The 18194-nt window shown below is 63.8% G+C and overlaps 4 protein-coding genes across 4 annotated transcripts; 2 read left to right on the top strand and 2 right to left on the bottom strand.

Annotated features, from left to right (window-relative positions):
- The first annotated feature begins 451 nt into the window (after positions 1-451).
- Positions 452-9571, top strand: xpo7 (exportin 7). Its single transcript, XM_088434359.1, has 27 exons — positions 452-506; positions 1894-2040; positions 2503-2596; positions 3500-3732; positions 3828-3932; positions 4008-4173; positions 4300-4373; positions 4514-4633; positions 4697-4843; positions 4970-5142; positions 5566-5759; positions 5836-5941; positions 6022-6157; positions 6428-6501; positions 6629-6709; positions 6904-6967; positions 7049-7157; positions 7276-7382; positions 7477-7565; positions 7640-7747; positions 7816-7898; positions 7970-8184; positions 8277-8415; positions 8482-8639; positions 8700-8798; positions 8888-9015; positions 9331-9571. Exons 1-27 carry the CDS (start codon positions 474-476, stop codon positions 9422-9424), a joined length of 3276 nt encoding a protein of 1091 aa, XP_088290485.1. The 5' UTR covers positions 452-473; the 3' UTR covers positions 9425-9571.
- A 630-nt stretch (positions 9572-10201) lies between these two features.
- pbdc1 (polysaccharide biosynthesis domain containing 1) lies at positions 10202-12024 on the bottom strand. Its single transcript, XM_088434361.1, has 6 exons — positions 11833-12024; positions 11025-11090; positions 10888-10947; positions 10672-10812; positions 10441-10552; positions 10202-10349 (listed from the first exon to the last, which is right to left on the bottom strand). Exons 1-6 carry the CDS (start codon positions 11860-11862, stop codon positions 10258-10260), a joined length of 501 nt encoding a protein of 166 aa, XP_088290487.1. The 5' UTR covers positions 11863-12024; the 3' UTR covers positions 10202-10257.
- Positions 12025-12516: 492 nt separating this feature from the next.
- LOC148412260 (dematin-like) lies at positions 12517-15823 on the top strand. Its single transcript, XM_088435503.1, has 14 exons — positions 12517-12592; positions 13343-13434; positions 13496-13546; positions 13611-13754; positions 13832-13876; positions 13963-14053; positions 14121-14165; positions 14227-14355; positions 14426-14526; positions 14590-14701; positions 14782-14980; positions 15080-15224; positions 15310-15390; positions 15501-15823. Exons 1-14 carry the CDS (start codon positions 12517-12519, stop codon positions 15612-15614), a joined length of 1425 nt encoding a protein of 474 aa, XP_088291629.1. The 3' UTR covers positions 15615-15823.
- A 301-nt stretch (positions 15824-16124) lies between these two features.
- On the bottom strand, positions 16125-18028 carry LOC148412259 (uncharacterized). The gene is made up of 2 exons (XM_088434269.1): positions 17864-18028; positions 16125-17280 (listed from the first exon to the last, which is right to left on the bottom strand). The coding sequence occupies exon 2, from the start codon at positions 17267-17269 to the stop codon at positions 17030-17032; it is 240 nt and encodes a 79-aa protein (XP_088290395.1). The 5' UTR covers positions 17270-17280; positions 17864-18028; the 3' UTR covers positions 16125-17029.
- Between the last annotated feature and the right edge of the window lie 166 nt (positions 18029-18194).

The raw sequence follows: 18194 nt of genomic DNA, 5'->3' as shown, positions 1-18194 counted from the left end.
CGCCCAAGAACCAAAATCCCCGACTTGAGCAGCGTCACCGCGGACTTTTAGGACGCAACTTGCGACAAGGGACGAGTAACCGTCATTTTCCCAGCAACCCAAACAGAACTTGCGCCAGTGAAAGAGTAAAGGAAACAGGTCGTCATTTCGGAAGGCGCATCGTTATTTCATCGGAAATGGGGGCAATAATGCCGAATATGTCAGAGCAAAAAAAAAAAAAAAAAAAAAAATTGGAATTGGGCTCACTTATGCTCTGTTGTCGTGTGTCTAGTGCGCTCGTTTTCGGGCAGATCGTGATGCCGCAACGCGACGGCATTCGGTGACGTCAAAGAATTCCGAAAAAGTGAACGGAGCAAGCCGAACAAGTGGAAAAAGGCTAACGGACCAAGTAGAAGCGCAAGTTGGCGTCCGCTGCTCCGCCGCCGGGGGCGCTGTCGCGCGCCCGACTAGCCATAAGCGGAGCGAGAGGTGCAATGAAATGGGGAAAAATGGCGGATCATGTGCAGGTGAGCGGGGGCTCGGCGTGTTTGCAACCGCCGTGACGTCGGCGCGCGACGCACGGACGGAGCCCGAGGCGGCCGCGGACTCGGGGGGGGGGGAGTGGGCCGGCGAGGATGCCGCGGGCGGGCGGCGAAGGCCGGGCCCGCCGGAGCAGCGAAGGACGTCGCCGGCCGCTCGCTCGCCCGCCAGCCCGCCAGCCCGCCCGACCGACCGACCGCCCGCTCGCTCGCTCGCTCGCTCGCTCGCCGGCCGCCGCTGCGTGGCCTGCCGTCGCAACGTTAGCTAGGCGTCGGTGTCTTCGCGCGAGGCGCCCCCGGGCAGACGTTGAGCGCCGTCCCGCCGTGCTTTTTAATCGCCGGCCGCTCGGTCGACAACAATGTAGGACGACGGTGGCGGGCGGGCGAACGGACGGACGGCTAAGCGGTCGCTCGCCCCTCGGCCGTTGTCCGGTTCGCTCGGCTCGCCGCGGGCGGGCGGACGGTGGCCTACGGCACCGAGGGGCTCCCCTTTGCCACTTTGGGCGCTCGCTTGCCCGGCCGGCACGTTTGACGGAGCTTTCCGAGTCGCCAGCTAGCCATGCCATGCTAACGCTAGCGTCAACTCCTCCTCCCGCCCGATTGCAAACAAGCCTTCTTCTTCTCCTCCTTTTTCTCCTTCGCGTCCTTGTCGTTGTTTTTGCCGTTGCGTCCGAGAAACAAGCGCTTGCGCGCGCGCGCTCGCTCGCGTGCGCTTGAACGGCGTAAGACGCTCCGTTTCCTGTCGCCTTGTTTATGTCGGTTACTAAGCAGCGCCGCGTTAGCCCGATAGGAGGCTAAGCTAACCGCCTCCACCGTCTAACCGCTTGTCACGTTTCGCTCGTCGAAAATCCCTCGGCGTCAGTCTCGTCGGACGCAGCCCGGAATGTGTTCGTTTGCCCGGGACACCTGTGGGGCGCGCGGTCAGCTACCGGACCCCGGATGTCCCCTGCGCCCCTCTACCGGAGCGTCGCGCGTCCTCCGAAAACGGGGGACCGGAGCGTCCGAGATAGTTCGGAGTCGTCCGAAGGTCCTGGCCTTTCCGCCTTTGCGGCGAATTGCGCGAAGTTCAGCGAAAGCGCCAATATTCTGACACGGTGACCGACCGGACCAAACGCCGTCGGTGCGCCCGTTCCGCACTCGGCCCGAAATAACGTCCCGTTTTGAAAGGGCCGTGAATCTGCACGATTCGATTTCCGTTCCTGGATTGGGGGTGCAAATGATTTGAAATGGAGGAATTGAGCGACTTCCCGAGAAAAGGGGCAAAAGTTCGCATTTTTTGTATTCCTCGGACCCAGTCGATGAATTTGCCTCCTCGGAGCCGGCCTCCCATTGTGCCGAAAGTCTGTTGCGTGCTGATAAGCGCGTGTGGTCGCAGGGCCTCGCCCAGCTAGAGATCCTGTGCAAGCAGCTGTATGAGACGGCCGACACGGCCGTGCGCCACCAGGCCGAGAAAGCCTTGGTGGACTTCACCAATGGGCCCGACTGCCTCAGCAAGTGCCAGCTGCTGCTGGAGAGAGGAAGCGTGAGTGCGCCGCGCCGCGCCGCGCCGCCGACCTCGCCGTTCCCGTCTTGCGCGCGCGCGGGGGAAGCGGGCACGGAGCTGTCCGCCGTTTTTCTTTTTCTTTCCGGCTTCGGGCGACGCATGGTGACATCCCGCCGAATTGGCAACGGGAGCTGGCCGGGACCGCGGCAGCTGCCACTTTTTCTTCCGCCCTTTGTTCTTGTCCTTTCTTTCGGGGCTCGCCAAATCGTTTGTGTTTCTTTGTCGCGGGGTCAGCCAAACCCGAGGGGAACAAATGACCACGCCGGCGATGATTGGCCCGTGCCTCGGTCGGGCGGGCGCCGACTACTGCGGAGGAGGACTTCCTCCGAGGCCGATGATTTCTTTTCGCTCTTAATTATTGGGGGCTCGCACGAGTGCGGAATGAGCCCCATAACGAGGTAACGCGCCATCTGTGTTTGTGTGCGTGTTTGCATTACGCAGTCGTCGTACTCGCAGCTGCTGGCGGCCACCTGCTTGTCCAAACTGGTGTCCAGGACCAGCAACCCCCTTCCCCTGGAGCAGCGCATCGACATCCGTGAGTGCCTCGCGTCCGCGACGCTCCTTCGCCCGCCTCTTTCTTAGTCGGTTCCAAAAAAATCACCGCGGGCATGAAAAACAAGGCGCGAGGAATTGAATTTGTTTGGTGTGACCTCAACCACATTTACCGCATGGTATTTTGTAAATCGTAACAACAAAAATCGAACGGCAAATCTTTTTTCGTCGCGTACAGGCCGCACCCGGCTGTAAATTAAGATATTTACACAAAATGATAGTTTGCAGGTTCTCCCCGAGCCCGCGCGTGTTCTCTCCCCGCACTCCGGCTTCCTCCCACGCCCCAAAAGCGTGCGCGTCAGGTATTAAATTGTCCTTAAGTGCGATCGGTCCTTCGTCTCTTGTGCGCCCTGCGATTGGCCGGCGACCAGTTCAGGGTGTCCCCCGCCCGCTGCCCGAAGCCAGCTGAGATAGGCGCCGGCGAGCCCGCGACCCCTGCGGGGATAAGCGGCTATAGAAAACGGCTGGAAAACGGATGATAGTTTTTAACATTAGGTGTCCCCCCCCCCCTCAGACTTCCGGGTCACAACGGCATAACGCCTTAAGATAGGCTGAGCTAATCGGAGCGGCTCCAACATATTTTCAACATCGCACCGGCGCGCTCCGATTATTAGAATACTGACCAAACACAACCGTAACATGCCTGATTGTGTTTACCGGAGGAGAGTACCCCCCGGCGGCGAGTAAAACAGCAGCTCCAACTCAATACTCCGGTCTCCCCTTTATTTACCATGAGAAGTAGTGGTTTATCGAATGAGAATAACCGACAAGAACGGGATTGCCAACGAAGCGGCGGCCCGTCCGGCCTCCGGAAGCGGGCGTCTGCGCGGGGCGAAAGCGCGGGAACGTCAGGTGATCCCCCCCCCCCGTGACCCCCTACCGGCAGGGAACTACGTGCTGAACTATCTGGCCACGCGGCCCAAGCTGGCGGCCTTCGTGACGCAGGCGCTCATCCAGCTGTACGCCCGCATCACCAAGCTGGGCTGGTTCGACTCGCAGAAGGACGACTACGTGTTCCGCAACGTCATCGCCGACGTCACGCGCTTCCTGCAGGACAGCGTGGAGCACTGCATCATCGGCGTCACCATCTTGTCGCAGCTCACCAACGAGATCAACCAGGTGGGCCCCGGCGGGCCCCGGCGGGCCCCGGCGGGCCCCGGCGGCCCGCTTCCCCGACGGGCCCGCCCTTAACGCCATCCGCGCCCGCTCCGCAGGCGGACACGGCGCACCCGCTCAACAAACACCGCAAGATCGCCTCGTCCTTCCGGGACTCGTCCCTCTTCGATATCTTCACGCTGTCCTGCAACCTCCTCAAGCAGGTGGGCGGCCGAGCGAGCCCAGAAAGCCTCGGCGGGCTTCGCCGACGGGCTGACGCGCCCGCCGCCTTTCGCCAGGCGTCCGGCAAGAACCTGAACCTGAACGACGAGTCCCAGCACGGGCTCCTGATGCAGCTGCTCAAGCTGAGCTACAACTGCCTCAACTACGACTTCATCGGGACGTCCACCGACGAGTCGTCGGACGACCTGTGCACCGTGCAGATCCCCACGTCCTGGCGCTCGGGTGGGTCCCCGCCCGGGCCGCCGGCGAGCTGAACGCGGTCGTTATCCGCCGCGGCGCTCTGGGAGCGGGAGTTTTCCGCGCTCTTCTTTTTGTTTGCCTCTAACCTCCGTGCCCTCGGCGCCGCAGCGTTCCTGGATTCGTCCACCCTGCAGCTCTTCTTCAACCTCTACCATTCCATCCCGCCTTCGCTCTCCCCGCTGGTGAGTGGCGCGCCCGGCCGTCGGCGGCCCGCCCGCCCGGCCGTCGGCGGCCCGCCCGCCCGGCCGTCGGCGGCCCGCCCGCCCGGCCGTCGGCGGCCCGCCCGCCCGGCGCTGAGCCCGCCCCCCGGGCCTTTGCGCAGGTCCTGTCGTGCCTGGTGCAGATCGCCTCGGTCAGGAGGTCCCTCTTCAACAACGCCGAGCGAGCCAAGTTCCTGTCGCACCTGGTGGACGGCGTCAAGAGGATACTGGCCAACCCGCAGGTGCGTCTCGCCGGCGCGGCGCCGCCGAGCGCGCTTTTTGACCCCGCCCGCCCGCCCGCCCAGTGTCTGCCGGACCCCAACAACTACCACGAGTTCTGCCGGCTGCTGGCCAGGCTCAAGAGCAACTACCAGCTGGGCGAGCTGGTCAAGGTGGAGAACTACCCCGAAGTCATCCGCCTCATCGCCAACTTCACCGTCACCAGCCTGCAGGTGAGCGGCGGAGCGACCCCCCCCCCCCCCCGCCGCCGGATCCGGCTCCCGGTCGGCCGCTCCGGCAGACGGGAAGCCGACGCGGCGCCGCCCGGACCGAGCGACTGAAGCTTGCCGCGCTTTCAGCACTGGGAGTTCGCCCCCAACAGCGTGCACTACCTGCTGAGCCTGTGGCAGCGCCTGGCGGCGTCGGTGCCCTACGTCAAGGCCACGGAGCCGCACCTGCTGGAGACCTACACCCCCGAGGTCACCAAGGCCTACATCACCTCGCGGCTGGAGTCGGTCCACGTCATCCTCAGGTGGGGCCCGCCCCGTTAAAAGATATCCTCTATGTCTGCCAAAAAGAATTGAAGCGCCGCCGCGGCGGGTTATCGGTACCAAACGGATCCCAAAAGCAAAGAACGGCGCTCTCGCGCATCCGCCGGCGCCCGCCCAAATGGCTGGGCCGGGATGTGTCAAAGTCATTGTTAACGCGGGCCCCCCCCCCCAAATTGGAAAAGAGCTGGTCTATCTTCGCCAGAAAGTCAAACGGGCACGCGGCGGCGGCAGGCGGGCGGACCTCGGCTCCGACGGCCGCGGTCCGGACGCTTGCCGCTCGCTTGCCGCTCGCTTGCCGCTCGCGTCCCTCCGTTGGGGAATAGGAAAAGGATGTGAGCCCGGAAAGAAAAAGCGTTCCGAGGGATGAGTGTCAAGTTGCGCTCGGGCCTGTGGCGGCGCGGCAGAGACGGCCTGGAGGACCCCCTGGACGACGCGGGCCTGGTTCAGCAGCAGCTGGACCAGCTGTCCACCATCGGCCGGTGCGAGTACGAGAAGACGTGCGCCCTGCTGGTGCAGCTTTTCGACCAGGCGGCGCAGAGCTACCAGGAGCTGCTGCAGTCCACCAACTCGGGCGCCGCCGACGTCACCGTGCAGGAGGGTGAGTGGCCCGGTCCCAGTCGGCCGCGGGCCAACGCCACGCTCCTCTCCCTCCCTCCCTCCCTCCCCCCCGGCAGGCCGCCTGACCTGGCTGGTCTACATCATCGGGGCGGTCATCGGCGGCCGCGTCTCCTTCGCCAGCACCGACGAGCAGGACGCCATGGACGGCGAGCTGGTCTGCCGGTAGCCGCCGCCGCCGTCCCCTCGGCCTTTTCCCGCCGCCTTTTTCTCGGCGCCGACCGCCGCGCCCTCCTCCCGCTCAGGGTGCTGCAGCTGATGAACCTGACGGACTCGCGCCTGGCCCAAGCGGGCAACGAGCGGCTGGAGCTGGCCATGCTCAGCTTCTTCGAGCAGTTTCGCAAGATCTACATCGGCGACCAGGTGCAGAAGTCGTCCAAGGTGAGGGGGGCGCTCGTCCCGCCCCGGACGATGTCTGGTGTTTCCCCCCGTGTCCGCACGCGGCCCCCCAGAAGGCAAAAATGACGTCGCTTCTCCCCGAGTGGGGAAAAGCGCGAGAAGCCTTTGCCTTGGTTGACGTTCGCCGGCGCAAGCGCTTTTCCAAACGGCTAAAACGCGAAGGGATGCCATGCCGGGCCCCCAAAAAAGAAGCGTCTCGGTCAGGGCGGGGCCGGCCGGGACCTCGACTCTGACTTGCGCTTTGGACGGCAGCTGTACCGCCGTCTGTCGGAGGTGCTGGGACTCAACGACGAGACCTTGGTGCTGAGCGTCTTCATCGGCAAGATGTGAGTCGCGCCTTGTCCTTCGCCCCTCGCTAAGATACGAAATCGCGCCGTGGGGGGGGGGTCTCGGGTCGTTCCCCGTCCTCGGCGTGCGCTCGCGCCGGCCTAATGTCCCGCCGTCCGCCCGCAGCATCACCAACTTGAAGTACTGGGGCCAGTGTGAGCCCATCACCTCCAAGACCTTGCAGCTCCTCAACGACCTCTCCTTGGGATATCCTTCGGCGTTAGCCGCGACCGTTTCCGATGGCGACCGTTTCCGATGGCGACCGTTTCCGATGGCGACCGTTTCCGATCGCGACCGTTTCCGATCGCGCCCGTCAGCTTTCGTTCGGCGCTTCGGTTTTGGACGTGGCCGGCCGGGTTAAGGTCGACGTTGACGCGGTTGTCCTTGACGGCCGCGTGCACCTACAGCAGCGTGCGCAAGTTGGTGAAGCTGAGCGCCGTGCAGTTCATGCTCAACAATCACACCGTGAGTATCGCGCCCGTCCCCGCCGGCCTCGCGGGCCTCGCCGCCGCCGCCACGGCTGTCCCCCTTGTCGTCGGTGGGCAGAGCGAGCACTTCTCCTTCCTGGGCGTCAACAACCAGTCCAACCTGAGCGACATGAGGTGCCGCACCACCTTCTACACGGCGCTGGGCCGCCTCCTCATGGTGGACCTGGGTAAGCGCGGCGGAAACGCCATGCCGCTCGCCCGGGAGGAAGCCCGGCGGCGACCCCGAACGGAAGTCGGCCGAGGCGGCTTCTCTCGTTCGAGCCGGGGTCTGGCGTGTCCGCGCAGGCGAGGACGAGGAGCAGTTCGAGCAGTTCATGCTGCCGCTGACGGTGGCCTTCGAAGCCGTGGCCCAGATGTTGAGCACCAACACCTTCAACGAGCAGGAGGCCAAGGTGAGCGGCGGGCCCGAGCCCGAGCCCGACCCAGAGCGCGCCGGCTCGGGTCCCGGGCCCGGATCCTGACCCCGAGGGCGCTTTTGTCCGGCAGAGGACTCTGGTGGGCCTGGTACGAGACCTGCGAGGGATCGCCTTCGCCTTCAACGCGAAGACCAGTTTCATGATGCTCTTCGACTGGATGTATCCTTTGCCGGCGTCGCCCGCCCGCCCGCCCGGCTCGGCTTCGCCGCCACGGGTCCTTGACCCGCGACCAGATATCCGGCCTACGTGCCCATCCTGCAGCGGGCCATCGAGCTGTGGTACCACGACCCGGCGTGCACCACGCCCGTGCTCAAGCTCATGGCCGAGCTGGTTCACAACAGGTGAGGTTTCGCCCGCGGGTCGCGGATGTCCCCGAGCTCCCTTCCGTTTTGGGCCGGCGCGCCGACAGGTCGCAGAGGCTGCAGTTCGACGTGTCGTCGCCCAACGGCATCCTGCTCTTCCGAGAGACCAGCAAGATGATCACCACCTACGGTGAGGCCGCCCGGTCGGGCCCGAGGCGCGGGACGGGACGGCTCTGAGCGCTCGGCGGCTTTGCGGCGCAGGCAACCGCATCCTGACGCTGGGCGACGTGCCCAAGGACCGGGCGTACGGCGTCAAGCTGAAGGGCGTGAGCGTGTGCTTCGCCATGCTCAAGGCGGTGCTGAGCGGCAACTACGTCAACTTCGGCGTCTTCCGCCTGTACGGCGACGACGCCCTGGACAACGCGCTGCAGACCTTCATCAAGCTGCTGCTGTCCATCCCTCACAGCGACCTGCTGGTGCGTGCGCGCGCGAGCGAGCGAGCGCCCGCCCACCGGCCGCCTTCCGCGCCGGGTGACGCCTTCCGCGCCGGGTGACGCCTCCCCCGCAGGACTACCCCAAGCTCAGCCAGTCCTTCTACTCGCTGCTGGAAGTCCTCACCCAGGACCACATGAACTTCATCGCCAGCCTGGAGCCTCACATGGTCATGTACATCCTCTCGTCCATCTCGGAAGGCCTGACCGCGCTCGGTACGTCGGCCGCCGTCAAAGCCGCCCGTCGGACGGCCCTTCTGACGGAGCCCCCTCGCCCGGCAGACACCATGGTGTGCACGGGCTGCTGCTCCAGCCTGGACCACATGGTCACGTATCTCTTCAAGCAGCTGTCGCGCTCCACCAAAAAGCGGGCCGCGCCCATGGCCGCCGACGAGCGCTTCCTGCACATCATGCAGCAGCACCCCGAGATGATCCAGCAGGTAGCCGCGCCCGCTCGGCCGCCCTCTGCGCCCCGCCCACCTTTGCCCCCGCCTCGCCAGATGCTCTCCACCGTGCTGAACATCATCATCTTCGAGGACTGCCGCAACCAGTGGTCCATGTCCCGGCCGCTGCTGGGCCTCATCCTCCTCAACGAGAAGGTAAGGCGCGGGCCGGCGCCGGGCTCGCGGAGCGCCGGGCTCGCGGAGCGCCGCTCCAGGCTGACGCGGCGGCCGCGCGTCGCCCGCAGTACTTTGCCGACGTGCGCAACAGCATCGTCAACAGCCAGCCTCCGGAGAAGCAGCAGGCCATGCACCTCTGCTTCGAGAACCTCATGGAAGGAATCGAGCGCAACCTGCTCACCAAGAACAGGGACAGGTGAGGAGCCGACGCCGGCGGCGGGGCGTTCCGCGCGCGACGCTCGTCGTCCCTCGCCGATTTGGATCAATCGGCCGTCGTCGCGTCCTTCCCGATACGAACGGCGCGCCCCAAACCTCTAAGCCGCTAAGGCGCCCGCGCCAGCTCGCCCTAGCCCGCCAGCGGGTCGGCTGCGCGGTCTCGGCTCGGCTGCGTTCTCGCCATTGGAGTCGGCGCTCTCAAAGGAACTAAGCCGCGCGCGCGCCCACGTTAGCATAGCTCCCCCCGCGCGGCCCGTCGTCAACGCGCGCCGCGGCTAACTGCGAGTCCGCGCAGGTTCACGCAGAACTTGTCGGTGTTCCGGCGGGAGGTGAACGACAGCATGAAGAACTCCACGTGCGGCGTCAACAGCAACGACATGATGAGCTGACATTCCGCGGCCGCGCGTCCCGACCCGCCGGCGGCCCGCCGCCTTTGGCCCGTCGCCCCGCCCCCCTCCTTGTTGATATGAGCATATATAAATATATACAGATCTATTTTAACGCCGGTGGATCGGGGCGGAGGCGAGGGGAGGGCGGGAGTCCGACCCTCTCGCGCGCTTTGTATAGATGACGACAAAGTCCAGTGTACATTTTGTTTGCTGACGTTTTCAGTGACGTTTATATGAGAATGATTGAGCTTTTTACGCCGCCCCGGCCAGGAAAGGAGAGGACAAAAGCCGGCGTTGCGGCGTGTAAAAAGTTGTCCGAGTCCGAGGCACGCCCGGCGTGTTGCACTCCCGCAAACAATTTGGAAGCGCGCTGAAAAAGCGGGCGGGCGGGGCGGGGCACGGCGGGGCGGCAGGTCACCCTTCTGGTCCCGGGTCTTTTCCCGAAGACGGGCGTCGCTACCCGAGAGCGCTTCTTCCAACTTTTTGTTTACTGTCCGGATTCCTGGGACCGGGTTGCGGTCCGGTCCGGCGCGGCGAGCGAGTGTGCAACGTGTGCGTGCGTGCGTGCGTGTGTGTGTGTGTGTGTGTGTGACACGGTGCTGTGTGGAACACGGGCGCCCCCTGAAGGCAGGAAGGCGCTAAGGCCCGCGTCACCTTTCTGCGAATGTGGAGTAGCTGCTGTGTCGTGACTGCAAATAAACCTCATCCTTTTTACAAGGCGTGCCTCCCGAGTCGTTGCTCACGTGGCTCGCCTGGCTTTTAGGCCGAGACACCAACTCCAAGATGACGCTTTAATAATCGCTCCTCAGCGGAAGAAAAACGGGGGTTCAGCGCTAACTTTTGGAGGACTCGGACGTGAAGACGGCGTCATTGAGGCCCTCTCGGTTTCGGGCGATCTCCACGGCGAAAAACTGGATCCTGGCGGCTGCAAAGAAAACACGCAAAGCTCGCGATAGGTGACGAGCGAGCGCGGCCGTTCCCCGTTGCGGTCCTTCGGCGCGCGGGGCCCCACCCACCGAAGACGGTGTTCTCTTCCGTGTAGTCCTTGCGGCAGTCCAGTCGCAGCAGAGTCCCGTAGTTGAAGTCCTCCACCAGGTCTTCGTAGCGGTTACAGAAAGGGCGCCACCTCTGAACCAGGACCACAGAGCGAATTCACAAGCCCGCCCCACGCGTGGCCTTCAGATTCCGCGCCGCTTCTTTTCCCCTCCCGCAGATATCAGGATTTGGCCGGCGGCGAGCCGACCCACCTCTTTGGCCTCTGCCGACTTGAGGCGCTCCGGGTCGAGCGCTTTGACGTCCAGGTCCGGGAAGGTCTGCCTGAAGTTGGAGTAGATGTCGTCGTCCACCTTGGTCAGCTTGAGAAACTTGGGATCCACCGAGGAGATGAGCTGAACGACAAGGACCAGAACGCATCTTGAAGGTGGCCCGCGTCGCGGGGGCCGTCGGGCCGCGGGGGCGCTCACGTTGAAGTAGACCTCGGCGTGGTTGTACGCCTTCATGGCCCACATGACCTCCAGACGCTCCTGAAACGCAAAGCGGAGGTGGTCTCCGCCCGCAAGCCAAGCGAACCCCGCCCCGCCCGCCTCGCCGCCGTACTCACGTCATTCCCGTAAGCCTCGGCGGGGAGCGACAGGGCGCGCGCGGCTGCCGAAGCGCCGTCCGGACCCTGAGGATGCAAAGCGCCATCAGCCGCAAGGGAGGAAAGTGTCATAGGCATTTTCTGGTTCTTCCCTGGAACGGCTTGGTTTGTTTGCGCGTTCAAAGTCCCGTTTTGCGGTACCCGCCTCTGCGCATCTAGTCGCGGCGAGGTAAATGCGGGGAGAGGCTCGGACGTCCGGCTGCCTCTTTTGTCTCCGACAAAATGGGGACGCGGTTTGGGACGTAGAAGTCGACTTCCCTTTCCCGACCTCTCTCCCCCACCCCACCCCATTCAAACGATGAGGACGTTTTCGAGCTCCCGCGGCGCTTACCGGCCAGCTAATCAATCGGTCAGATGCAAAACCGTGAGACGCGCAGGGCCCTAGGGGACCGGAGTTCCGCACCTGTGGTTTAGGACCGCTTGAGGGGACCACACAATTGGAGCGGCGGCGGCGGCGACACCTTGCCTTTTAATGTTTGGAGGTGCGGAGACCGAAATCGTTTCTTTCCTTTTGCACTGTTCTACCTCCCACAATGAAGTGGGGGGAAAAAAAGAAGCCCCCAAACGCCATCAGAAGGGACGGAGGCGCGACATGCCGGCCCACGTGGCCACCTCCCGATCGCTCGACGCTGGCCGCCGACAGCGCTCCCTCCTTGGTGGAGGGCCGGCGGGCCGGGCCGGGCCGGGCCGGGCCGGGACGCCCGCGTGTCTCGCCGGGACCTTTAGTGGTCAAGCGGCGCGCGTATGAGCGCGAGTTCCGTTTTCTCACCAGAGACGAGAGGCCATCGCTCGACGCCATCTTGCCAGTGCAAAGATCGTCTATTCAGGCGAACGGTAAAAAAAGGAAAGAAAAAGACGAACGACAAAGACGTTCGCCACATTGTTTCCATTGAAATTGCCGCGTCTTCTTGAGGATATTTGAACTCGGCCTGTCTTCGGATAACAGTCCGACAGAACGTGTGCGTTTTGGTCTTCGCGTGCGAGCAAACGCCTTCGTTTGCGATTGTCTTTGCAATGTGACGTCACGTCTCGACTCGCCCCAGTATGCCCGGTTAATTTTAAGAAAACAAACAAACAAACAACGAGTCTGGTTTATCTTCAGAAAAAGCGCGAGGACCGATCACTCCCGTGATCGAAACGCTCTCCTTAACGCGCGCTAATGGTTTGCGTTTCGTCGCTAATTCACTTGATATTTTCATTGGGACAAAATGACGCACGTCTGGGTGCCCCCCTCCAAAATTTCAATCGCATTCGTCTGTTTTTAACAGTGCTTCCGAATACTGTATTGGTGCATGAATGAATCGGCCGCTTTCATCTCCGAACGTGTTTTTTCCCCTTCAACTCGATCACGCGAGCTGAATCGCGAACTGACAGGACGTCCAAACGTGACGTTTTGCGCAGCGGTGACGTCACGCCCCCCACCCCACCCCACCCCGCTCCTCCGCGCCTGTGGATGCGCTCGCGTCACGTGACGGCCTTCGTCCGGCGTGCACGAGCCTCCGCGCGCGAGTCCGTCCGGATCGGCTCAGGTGAGAAGGCGCGCACGCTTCGCTCTTCGTTTGAGTTGGGGACGCCGGGCCGCCGCCCTCCGCGGGCGCGCGCTTCTTCCCGTCCTTCATATCGAGCGCTCGTGATGCGGGTCAACAAACGAGCGCGCAAACGCGACGCGCGAGGGGAGGGCCGGCCGATTCATTCCGAGGCGGAACCTGCCTGCCAAGCGAACGATGCTAGCGCCGACGGGGCGCGCCGACGGGGCGCGGCGTGGACGCGCTCCTTCCTTCCGGCGACATTGCGAATGCTCAAAAGCGTCGGAGGCGCTGACAGTCCTCCGTGTACCCGACCAATTGACCGAGATGGCCGGGGGGGGGGAGGGGGGGTACCGAATACATTTTCCAAGCTCCCTCTTGGGGGGGGGGGGGGGGGGGTCTCGCTTTTCGCCTCCGGTCAACATGGAAGCAATGGCGTTGGGAAGGAGACGGATGGGCTGCCCAGGTTTGTTGTCGGTGGGGTTTTTTCTCGAATGAGCGTTGTCCTAAAAATTGTGAGGGGTGCGCCCACAAAGGCCTCTGGCTTGGGTTGCGAACGTGCGCTCTGCCTCTCCCCGGCGGCCCCGCCTCCCCTCCCTTCCCCGCCTGGCCGACGCCCTCCGCGCCTATCTCCGTAGTGACGGCGCGCCTCAAATTGGATGCGCGCGAGCTTCCTGCGACGCTTTGCCGCGTTCCGTCTGGCCACGTAATATTCGCAGTGGCGCTTTGTTGTGTGTCCAAACGCGCATCAAGTCGGTTTTGCGCTTGTTGGGGACCAAGTCTCGGGGATTCTGAAGTCACGTGAGCCGCGTTGTCTCGGCAGGCTCGCGCGGATCATGAACAAGGTAAGGAGGCGCGGCCGCCTCGGCCGAGCCCACGCCGACCCATCTTCCCGCTTCCCGACAGGCGGAGGGCCCCGTCGCCGGTCCCGTCGACCCGTCGCCCCCCGCCGTCACGGTAAAGGGCCGGGCCGACCCCGCCGAGCTACACCGACGCCGCGCTAACGCTTTGGCGCGCGCAGGCCCGCGCCGAGGAGCAGGCGGTGGCGTACCGCGACCTGGCGGCTCTTCCCCGCGACAAAGCCATCCTGCAGGTGGAGCGACCCGACCTCATGACTTACCGGCCTCACCTCAGCTTCTCGCCGCTGGACCCGCCCCGCAGACAGGTGACGCGCCCGGCGAGCGTCGCGCCTCGGGCGCGGCCGCCTTCACCCGCCGCCGCTTTTCCGTTCGCGTCCCCCAGCGCTCTCTGTCTCCGCCGGCCTCCTCGCCCGCCGCGTCTCCCGAGGTGAGAGCCTGGCCCGTCCCGCCCCGTCCCGTCCCGCCCCGCCCCGCCCCGCCGCCGCCGTTCTGAGGCGCCGCTTGCCCCCGCAGGCCAAAGGGCGGCGAGCGGAAAGCGACGGCGGCTCCCCCGGCGCCCCGCCGCCGCACCCGCGCGGCGTCCTGCAGCACTTCCACCGGCCGGGTACGGGTAGGCGCGCCGGCACGCCGGCGGGTCCGCGCATCCTTGACGCCCGCATGCGGCGTTGCAGACTACGGGAGCAACATCTACAGAAGGCCTCCCATCTACAAACAAGGTGAGTCGCCGGCCTTCCGGCGGCCCCGCCCCCCTCACCCGGGGCTCCGCCGGTCGCCCAGAAGGTCCCAAGGCCGTCCGGCCGGTCATCCGGGAGGCCAAGTTCCCGGCCGCCCAGCCTCCGGATCCCGACCGGCCGTCCAAGATCGAGAGCGACTTCTGGCCCTGCCCTCCGTCGCTGGCCGCCGTGGGTGAGGAGGCCCGGGCGCCCCCCCTCCCCCGCGCGGCTGAGGCGACTCCCTGCGGCCTCCCTCCCGCCAGAAATCGAGCGGGGCAAGAAGAAAAGGGAGCAGGAGGACGAGGACGACTTTGAGGACCTGACGGACGAAGCCCGGGCTTTGCAGGAGCGGGAGCTGGAAAAGGTTTGAGCCGGACCGCGCGGCGCGCGAGCGTGCCGGCGTGTGAGCGGCCCGCGCCGTGTCCAGATCAAGTCCAACCTGGGTCGCCTCATCCTGCGCGAGGAGAAGGACAAGGAGAGAGGGGCCGCCTTCCGCCGGAAGACGCGCTCGCTGCCCGACAGAACGCACGCGCGCACCAGTGAGGGCGCCGGCCGCCGGCCCTCTCCGCCCCTCTCCGCCCGCCCCACGTCCTTTTCCTTTCTCCGTTCTTGTCCGCAGGCCAGTCGGCCGACGCGTCCCGCTCGCCGTGGCGCGGCGGACCGAGCAGAGTGAGTCGGTCCGCCTCGCGCCGCCTCGTGCCGGCTTGTCGCTTCGCGGAGAACGCCCACACCTCGCGGACTCTTTGCGTTTTCAGAGGCAGTCGGCCGAGTTTTCCGCCGCCGGCGCCCCCGCAGGTGGCCCCGCGCAACTCCCCCCCGCAACTCCCCCCCGCCCCTCATTTTGTCAACGGCGTTGTCTTTTGCGCCGCCGTTGGCCGGAACCGCTTAACCGACCGACCGCCTTTGTGTCCCCGCAGGGGCTCAGGTAAACGGCGTCGGCCGTACGCGCGCCTGCGACGCGCAGTACGTATACCGGCGTCATGTTGCGCGCGTCAGAACGGCGAGCCGCAGCGCGAGCGTCTGGACCGCGGGACTTCGATGCCCAGCATCTTGGAGCAGAAGGTGAGAGCGCCGGCGCCGGCGCCGGCCCGCCCGCGGGCTTTGCGCGCAAGGCCGAGCGGCGGAAGCTTTGCTTTGCCGCCGGCAGGTCTATCCTTACGAAGCGCTGGTGGTGAGCCACGGGGGGCGCTGCAGACTCCCGGCCGGGGTGGACCGGACCAGGCTGGAGGTGAGGCGGGGGCGGGGCGGGGCGCGGCGCGGCGCGGCGGGGCGCGGCGCGGCGCGGCGCGGCGGGGCGCGGCGCGGCGCCCTCTGACAAAGCGCACGCGTGTGTTCCAGAGGCATCTGGACCCCGAGCAGTTCCGGCAGGTTTTCGGGATGAGCGCCTCGGAGTTCGAGCGCCTGTCGCTATGGCGACGGAACGAACTCAAGAAGAAGGCGTCTCTCTTCTGAAAGGAGCCACGTCGCATCCTGTCCGCGCACGCACGCCGCTTGCACCCAAATAGTTGAGCCGGGGCTCGCCTTTCGCACGCGCGCACGATGACAAGCACGCGCGCGCACGGGTGGCGCCGTCGCCACCGTTACCGGGCCGGGCCGCGCGGTCTCCGCCGCCGTCCTTTTCTTGTCTGCTTTTCCATGCCAATAAAGTGGAGAAAAAAGCGCCCCTCCTTGCTGGAAAAAGCTGTCACGCACGCAAACAGCCGATTGCGCCTTTTGTTTTTGCGCGCGCGGGGGGGGGGGGGGGGGGGGGGGGGGGGGGGGCAAACTCCTTGCAACCTGCTCGTGCAGCTTTTTTTCCCATAATGCTGCAGGCTGGCCGCACGCGCCACCGAATCCAAAATGACACACTACCGGTGATGACAAAAACAAAGCCCTTGATGTCATTCTTGTAAGTTACAACTGTAACATAAGTTTCGCCACTGAATTTTTCATTTCTTTTCTAACTTAGTAAAAAACAACAACTTTAATGACATGTTTATTCCAAATCATAGTTTCCAAGTGTGCTTCGCTTCACAAGAGGTTATTGAAAAGAAATACAAAAAACAAATCGACGTGCTGTGTACAAATCATACGATGTCACGTTTTATACCAGCAGTAAAAACAAAAAAACAACATTCGATGGCGGAAAAATACGCTTGACGTCTCATCTGAGCGGCCGTTGTTTCGTCGGCGGCCACCGGGGGGCGTAATCTCCCTTTCACCTCGACCTTCGGGAACCTCAAACGACCCGAGTCCCTCCGGTTCCGTTCAAGTCTGACAGAATTTTTGGGAGGCCGGCCAATTCGCCTGAGTGAAAGGCACCTCGCCGAATATTCGGCCGATACAAACAAAACCCGCAAGGTTTTGGTCCCACAATACTTACAGATAGATTAGAGGCACATTTGAAGAGTTTTACATTTGAATATTGAACTTTACAACGAAATTGCCCGAGTAAAAAAAAAAAAAAAAGTCACTCTTTGCCTACGGTGAAAGAGAACAGCAAAACATCGACTATATTTTTCGGCCTATTTGAAAAGGGGCAACACTAAGCGGCTAATAAAGACCTCGCGGTTGCCAAACGAAATATTTGAATATTAGAAGAAAAGCGCGGGTGGCAAGTGGGTTTTTTTTGTTTGTTTTTTAACGGTTGACAACTTCAGTCTTTGATTTTCAGTTTTGCAAGTTAAAACGAGAGGCTTGTCTGTTGTGTGCGGCTAGCCCAAAGTAGCTAGCTGGTTGTTGACCGTCGTAGCTAGCCGTTAGCAGCTAGCCGGTAGCAGCTGGCCGATAGCAGCTCGCCGTTAGCAGCGAGCAGAGCCGCCTCTCTGTTTGACTTGTCTTCGGTCGACCGGGTCTCGCTTTAACGGCTCTGTCCGGCGTCCGCGACGTCACTTCCTCCTCCGGCAGCGATAGCAGCAGGCGCAGCGCCCGCCGCCGCCGCCCTCCTCGTCGGCTTCCTTCACCAAATAAGGCGGGGGCGCCGCCGCGTAGCGGTCCGGCCCGTTTCGGTCGACGGCCGCCGGGTTGGCGATGACGGTGGCGCCGTCGGCGGACGTGCGCAGGTGGGCGCGAGGGATGCTCACCTGGCCGTACGGGTTGTCCAGCGACACCCGAATGTTGGACGACATGGCCCGCCCGCCTTTCAAAGGGAAGAGCAAAAAATATGTTCGGATGACCGAAAACGCGAACCGAAAGCAACGAAATCCGAAAACGGCGAAGCGCTTTTTTTACGACTCCCGCCGCTGGCGCCGGAAAACAGGGAGGCGTATTTTCCCGTAAGTATCGGCGTCCGCTATCGCCGCGCCCCTCCGGGCCTCGATACGCGGAAAGGAGGCCCGGACGAGGCTCGCCCCATTTGCCGTCTTTCGTCGCGCTCGCGGGCCGAGGACGTCGGAGGCGCCCGCCCCTTCCTCCGAAATTCAGGATTGAGCGGCAAAATGCTGGGAAACGACTTGGGGATTCTTGGTTGGGTTTTGGATTTGGAGCGCCGCGTGGAACTTTGGAACGGGTTCCATCGTGATCGCAGCTTGAGCTTTGGCAAGCCCGTTCGAATGTGGTCCCCAACTTATCTTTGTGCCTAGCCATTGAAAGTGGACGTTTTTCCCCCAAGAAGCGGCCCCGTAAGAACAAACCCAGGCACAATAAGATCCGGGCCCTCACAGTGGAGCTGCGGCGGCCCGAGATTTGACGCGGGGTGTAATTTGGAGAAAAGTGCCACTTGCCTGCTGAAGACGACGTGTCCCGAGGACAAAAGTTGAGTCGCGCTCGGAAGCGGCAGCGGCCGGCCGGGTGGCTGTCTTTTCCTCGCTCGCTCGCGCGCGCTCGAAGCCGGCCCCGCCGAACCGGACCGGTCAAACCCGTCCGACCGGCCGACGCCGCCTCCTCGCATGGCGGCCGCGCCCGCTTTCGCCCGGCAGGCCGAATGTTGACAATATGAACAGAATGCATTCGCTCTCCCGCACCGCACCCATTTCTTCGCCATTGTTTTTGAAGCGCGTTCCTTGCCCATTTATGGGCTTCGGACGCAAGCGCGCAGCTAAACGCGGACCCGCG

The sequence above is a fragment of the Hippichthys cyanospilos genome, chromosome 15 (genome assembly GCF_059441005.1).
Source record: "Hippichthys cyanospilos isolate Australia breed blue-spotted pipefish chromosome 15, RoL_Hcya_1.0, whole genome shotgun sequence".
NCBI classification, from domain to species: domain Eukaryota; kingdom Metazoa; phylum Chordata; class Actinopteri; order Syngnathiformes; family Syngnathidae; genus Hippichthys; species Hippichthys cyanospilos.
Note: the sequence above shows the minus strand (reverse complement) of the source record. Positions and strands in the feature narration are given on the sequence as shown.

Excerpts from the sequence above, each read along its gene's own strand:
- LOC148412260 (XM_088435503.1), top strand. The coding sequence starts at position 12,517 with ATGCGCTCGCGTCACGTGACGGCCTTCGTCCGGCGTGCACGAGCCTCC. Across the intron at positions 14,356-14,425 it reads TCCGTCGCTGGCCGCCGTGG|AAATCGAGCGGGGCAAGAAG; the intron begins GTGAGGAGGCCC and ends CCCTCCCGCCAG. Across the intron at positions 14,702-14,781 it reads CAGAACGCACGCGCGCACCA|GCCAGTCGGCCGACGCGTCC; the intron begins GTGAGGGCGCCG and ends TCTTGTCCGCAG.
- LOC148412259 (XM_088434269.1), bottom strand. The coding sequence starts at position 17,269 with ATGTCGTCCAACATTCGGGTGTCGCTGGACAACCCGTACGGCCAGGTG.
- xpo7 (XM_088434359.1), top strand. The coding sequence starts at position 474 with ATGAAATGGGGAAAAATGGCGGATCATGTGCAG. Across the intron at positions 5,760-5,835 it reads CGACGTCACCGTGCAGGAGG|GCCGCCTGACCTGGCTGGTC; the intron begins GTGAGTGGCCCG and ends CCCCCCCGGCAG. Across the intron at positions 6,968-7,048 it reads TCATGCTCAACAATCACACC|AGCGAGCACTTCTCCTTCCT; the intron begins GTGAGTATCGCG and ends GTCGGTGGGCAG.
- pbdc1 (XM_088434361.1), bottom strand. The coding sequence starts at position 11,862 with ATGGCGTCGAGCGATGGCCTCTCGTCTCTG. Across the intron at positions 11,091-11,832 it reads GCGATGGCCTCTCGTCTCTG|GGTCCGGACGGCGCTTCGGC; the intron begins GTGAGAAAACGG and ends TTGCATCCTCAG. Across the intron at positions 10,553-10,671 it reads AGTCGGCAGAGGCCAAAGAG|AGGTGGCGCCCTTTCTGTAA; the intron begins GTGGGTCGGCTC and ends GTCCTGGTTCAG.